At 56.0% G+C, this 5,605-nt stretch overlaps 1 protein-coding gene across 1 annotated transcript; it reads right to left on the bottom strand.

The window, feature by feature from the left end:
• Window positions 1-212: 212 nt before the first annotated feature.
• Window positions 213-1,063, bottom strand: PYY (peptide YY). The gene is made up of 3 exons (XM_047708153.1): window positions 936-1,063; window positions 391-578; window positions 213-297 (listed from the first exon to the last, which is right to left on the bottom strand). Exons 2-3 carry the CDS (start codon window positions 576-578, stop codon window positions 213-215), a joined length of 273 nt encoding a protein of 90 aa, XP_047564109.1. The 5' UTR covers window positions 936-1,063.
• Window positions 1,064-5,605: the final 4,542 nt, after the last annotated feature.

The following is a 5,605-nucleotide window of genomic DNA, read 5'->3' as shown; positions in this document are numbered from 1 at the left end:
CGTATCTCCCAGGAGCCCTTGGGGTCTTCACCACATGTACGGGCCTTCTGGCCTGTAGGAAGGAACGGAAAGGAATCGCTCAGAGACCGACCTCGGATCTGGGGAGGCTAGATTGGGGGAACGCGCTAGGTGTTTCCGTGGGGCCGCGCATCCCAGACCAAGAACTGGGGGACAGGATGTGTGTCGGGGGGGTGGGTGGCGGGGAGACACTTTTACCGTGTCTTGACCCGCCGGTCCTCGTCGTCGCGGAAGAGCAGTTTCGCGAGGACCGCCTCGGGGCTGTCGCGTTTCCCATACCTGGGGGCGGGTCCAGAGGGGGCGGGGTCAGACACGGGCACGCCCTTGGGCGGAGGGCGGGAGCCCCCGGGACCCCGCGCCCCGCCGACTCACCGCTGCCGAGTGACCAGGTTGAGGTAGTGGCGCAGCGACGCGTAGTAGCGGCTCAGCTCCTCGGGCGAGGCGTCTTCGCCGGGAGCCTCGGGTTTGGAGGGGTAAGCGTGGACCAGCGCCCCCAGGCAGGCGAGCAGGGCCAGCAGCACTGTGGTCACGGCGGGCCACGGCCTGCGCACCGTCACCATCTGGAGCAGGGGCAGGGATCGTGGGTCATCCCCGGCCTCGACACCTGACTGCGGGAGGCTGAGGCTGCCGTCGGGCCCACGCTCCCCGGCCTGTGCAGGGCCACTACCGGACCAAGGCTCAGCCACCCGCTCGCTGTGTGTTCTCGGGCACTGCACTGCCTCTGCCTCGGTTTCCCTATATTTCAGAGAGGCAGAAGCCCTGCCAGTCTCCCCAACTCCCACTCGTACTGCCCAGAACGGTAGCTGGAGGCAGAGGGCTATGCTGGCCTCTCAGCCCCAATTTTCACCATCTCAGCCTCAGTTTCTCCACCAAATAGCCCAGGATCCCCCGCACCAGACCATTCCCGGGCCACTCACGGCGATAGCTCCGGAAGCAGAGATGAGCAAGTGGCCGGCAAAAGGAGTCCCAAGGGCTGGACTGCTGCAGGTCGGGCTGTGGCCTCTTCCTCTGCTCAGCGCCTTCCCTGCGGGGCTTATATCTCGGCCTGGAAAAGGAGGGGGAGTTTGAGGGGGAGGGGGAGCTGGAGGGGTGGGGAGGGCCCTTCCTCCTCCTTGCCTCCACCCCCGCCAGATCGCTGAGTGTACACCCAGAGAGTGCGTGATGTCTCTTCCTTGCTGGAGATCAGATCAGACTCAGACCCTGGACAGCTCTTGAACCCCATCTTCCCCCCACAACCCCCCAACAGCAGGGTGTAGCCTCCCCAGGAAGTGGAATGTTGGCATGTAGACTCCTGGGGCAGCCCCTGGGACCAGGGATAAGACTCCATCTTCCCTAGTCTACCCATGGGTGGGAAGCACGGGCATAGGCTTGACACTTCCTCCAGCCATGAGACCTGTGACTGGTCCACGGAAAAGGCCACCTTTTCAGCCCTCCCTCTGCAATTCCTTGTAGAGGGGCTGAGGAGAGGCAGAACCCGCCGGGAAGGCAGGGAAAGCCTCTTTCTACTGGAGGTGGGGTAGGAACTATGGTTTGGGCTCTTGACGTGCTGTTTATGATGTCCTAGGGGACAGGGCTGTCTGCACACCCCACTATGTCCCTTCCCTGATAAAGATCTGGGGAGAGGGCCAAAAGGAGGCAGAGGCCAGTCCCCACTCCCAGAAGCACCTGAGTCAGCCACCTGCGCATCCAGCCTGACATGCACAGACCCAAGCCCACTGTCCCCAGCCCATTTCAGTCTCCACTGGGTTCTGGGGCAAAGATCCTCACCCAGGGCCTTTGAAAGAAAGAGGAAGGGACTCTGTTTATTAGGCACCTACTGTGCACAGGCCATACAGGATGGAAGCACAACCCAATGAGCTGAGTTTATACCCATTTTACAGATGAGGTAACTGAAGGTCTGAGAGAGGAGGGAACCCAGGATTCGAACAAGAGAAAAGCGCTGGGGCAGACCCCAGGAAGAGGCCCTCTCCACTGAGGGACAGAATGGCTCACTACCAGGAATAACCATGGAGCTCAGAAGTTGGGCGTGGGAGCAGGGGAGGGGAGTCTAATTCGGGGGCCTGCTACCCTCTCTGAGAGGTCAACCACATCAGGCCCACCTGTTCCCACTGGGAAAAGAGGGCTGTTGGGGAGTCTCCCCATAAAGCCCTTTCCAGCTCCCTTTCTCCCAGCCTGGCCAGAGCCTCCAGGGCTTCCCTGTGTCCCATCAGCCCCTGAGGGCAGGAGGCGCCATCTTGTCCTGCGCCAGCCCTACCACCCCCCAGGACAGATGGCTGCGGGTGTTATTTTTAGAGCTCTCTCAAGGTGGAGAATCGGGCTCCCTCAATCACCTTTTTATAGGTTCAATCACCTGCACTCTCCGGAAATGGCACCTTATCAACCAGTCGGGCCCATGGGCCCTGCATATCCCAGGAAAGGCCAGGGCAGCACGCTGAGCATGAAGGCAGAAGAGGGGACCTGCCTCTATACCCAGAGGGAGGAGAAAAATCATTCACCTGAGGGCAGGTGCATAGCCCTGTTCTCCAGGACCCCCAGTCTCAGAGGACAGTCGTGGCCATACCCTTGGGGATCCCCAGTGTGAGGGGAGGGGCAAAGCCGTATCACCAGGGAGCTCCATCCTAAGGGAGGAGGCACAGCACCCTCCTTGCAGAGCCCATCTGGAGAGTTGCCAGGACACAGAGATAGAGAGGAAAACAGAGGGACAAGTCTGGGTCCAGTTGGGGAGCAGACGGCAAGACAACAGCCAGGGAGCTGGTTGGAACAGCTGTAATCCCAGGGGTCGGAGTCTAGATAAGGACCCCTGCAGGCTAACGGGAACAAGGATGTCCAAGAGTGGGAGCCATTTGCTCTTCTGCAGCCTTGGCTGAGGTCAGGACAAGGGTTTCTGGTGTACTGATCCCAGGCAGAGAGAGAGGACAGTGATTGCGAAGTGCCCAAAGGGAATTGGTGGCCTCTCCTTCCTCGGGGAGTTGGGGGAGGGGTTCTGAGGACAGATGGGAGCAGAGGAGAAACAGTAGAGAAGCCAGAAGGTATGGGGGAAGGCCTGGGTTCAAGGTACAGCCCCTAAAGTAGTCGCTTCCCTCTTTGCCTTTAGAGTGACTGTGAGAGGGACAGCAGCCAGTGCACCACAGCCTACAAACCTCCCACGGGCCCACCCCGCCCTTCAGCTCCACTTCCCAGTTACAGGGCAAGCTGATTGGTTCATTAATCACCACCTCCTCATTGAAGACTTTATTAACTTGTTCATTAGTGAGGATGACGTCTCGGCCCTCGATCAATGGACTCAGTTACCCCCCACCCACGTACCCGCTACCATCATTGACCCATGACTCAGTTGCTATTAGACATGTTTGGGAGGTAGGGGGGCTGATATCTGTGAAAGAAGAAACTTCAAATTAATTGTTGTTGTAGACTTGGGACCAGCACCTGCCTCCAACTTGTCCTCAAAGAGCAAGGGGGACAGAATCACGGGGGCGCCCTTGCCCTTGATCCCCATTCTCAGAACACCTAGTAAGGGAGGCCAGGAACTTGGACCCCAGCTAAGCATTCCCCTTGCCCAGGGGGGCTCCAGGGCCACTCATCAAGATAGGATGACCCATGGCACACATCCCCAGCGGCTTAGCATTCTCTCCCCCACCCCACTGCCTGACCACTGTCCCCCACTTCCCACACACAAGGGCTCTCTTTGATATACCATGCACTGGGCAGGGCTAGGCCACTGCCTTCTACCCTCAACAAGGCCTCATACCGAAGGTTCTGAGGACAGCAGGTTGCCACGTGGCAATTATTAAGTCCCTACTCTCCTAGGCACTATGTTAAGCACAGAACACAGAGCCGCGAACAAAGGGGCAAAATCCTTGCCCTCGTGGAACTTACATTCTAATGGCAAGAAATAGAAAATCAATCAGGAAAGCATGTAGTATGTCTGATTATGATAAGTACTATGGAGAAAAGTCAGGGTAAGGCAGAAAGAGTACTGCGGTGTGCGGGACTTATTTTATGTTGGGTGGTTGAGGAAGGCCTCACTTATGAGATGGCATTTGAAGGAAGTGAGGAAGCAAACCATGAGGCTACGTTGGGAAGAATGTTCCAGGCAGGGGAAAGAGCAAGTGCAAAGGCCCTGAGGAAGGAGTGGGCTTCACAGTTTGAGGATGGCAAGGAGGTCCATGTGGTTGGAGTGGAGTGACCAGTGGGGTCAGTGAGAAGGAGAGGATCAGGGAGGCATCAGGGGACTGGACCCTGTAGGGCCTCCTAGGTTGCTATGAGGACTTTGGCTTTTGCTCAGAATGACCCAAGAGCTTCGGTCCAAGAAGTGACATGGTCGGACCTAGGTGTTATTTTTTTTTCATTTATTTTAAAGATTTTATTTTTTTAAGTAATCTCAACACCCAATGTGCAGCTCAAACCCACAACCCTGAGACCAAGAGTCACCTGCTCCACCAACTGAGCCAGCCAGGGGCCCCCTGACTTGGGTTTTAAAGGAAGCATCCAGGCTGCTACGTTGAGAGAAGACTGTAGGAGGTCAAGGTCAGAACCAGAGAAGCCAATTAGGAACCCACTGCAGTAATCCAGCCAAGACGTGATGCCCCCCCCCACACACACACACACTCTTCACAGGTGCAGATATCCCACACACATGTCACCTAAGGACAATGCCCGGTTATGTCCAGACAGTACTGAGTCTTGCATCTAGCTAGGAAAAAATCCCCTGGAGGAGACAGTGGAAAATCGATGGATGTCAATGGTGGTTAGGCAGTGGATCAGTCTGCTCTGCTCTCCGATGGTTAAGGCTGCGCGTTTATTAGCCCATGTGAAACTCTCTATGCCACCTTGATTCCCAGCCGCAGCCCAGGAAAATATTGGCTACCATGATGGCAAATCTCAAAATGCAAGCCTGTTCATTTTGTCATGAGTACAAATGTTCTGTTGCCTAAAAACACTGGCCATTTGCACGGAGTGAAGCAGAGAATGAGGAATAACCCGTTGACACCGCGGAGCAATGGCGCCTGTCCGAAAGGATATCAGCTGCATTCAAGGAAGCTTTGTCATCTGCTTAGATTAATGGCAGGGGAACAGACAGGGCCACCCTCTATCCTTCTCGTGATCTGTCACTGTGTACAAAGCCCTGTGACGGACAACGGGGACCGTGGGTGACTGAGTGAGGTCAGTAAGAAATGGTTCAAACTGTCACACCATGGATCCTGGTTTTACCAAGGGGGCGGCTTTGGGAGGCAGGAATGCCAAGAAAGAAAGGATTTTCGCTTCGGATGACCGGAGTTCTCCTAGAGAAGCTTCCCTTACCGCAAGTCCTCGGTTCTTCTGGAAATCGCAGTGACAGATACCTGTGGCCTGGTGCAATCCCAAGGTTCAGGTTTCTCTCTAGAATAGGTATCAGCCAAGCCTTTCTGTCAAGGACCAAACAGTAAATATTTTAGTCTCTGTTCCGCCATTCACCTTGGCTACTGTCGCACAGAAGCCGCCATAGAACTATGCAAACAAACAAACAAACAAAGAAGGGGCGTGGCTGCATCCCCGTGAGATTTTACTGGTGGATATCAAAGATTGCATTTCACATCCGTTTCAGGCC

This window comes from Lutra lutra, chromosome 16, assembly GCF_902655055.1.
Source record: "Lutra lutra chromosome 16, mLutLut1.2, whole genome shotgun sequence".
In the NCBI taxonomy this organism is placed as follows: Eukaryota; Metazoa; Chordata; class Mammalia; order Carnivora; family Mustelidae; genus Lutra; species Lutra lutra.
This window is presented reverse-complemented; position numbering and strand designations above follow the sequence as displayed.

Excerpts from the sequence above, each read along its gene's own strand:
- PYY (XM_047708153.1), bottom strand. The coding sequence starts at position 578 with ATGGTGACGGTGCGCAGGCCGTGGCCCGCCGTGACCACAGTGCTGCTG. Across the intron at positions 298-390 it reads AACCTGGTCACTCGGCAGCG|GTATGGGAAACGCGACAGCC; the intron begins GTGAGTCGGCGG and ends ACCCGCCCCCAG.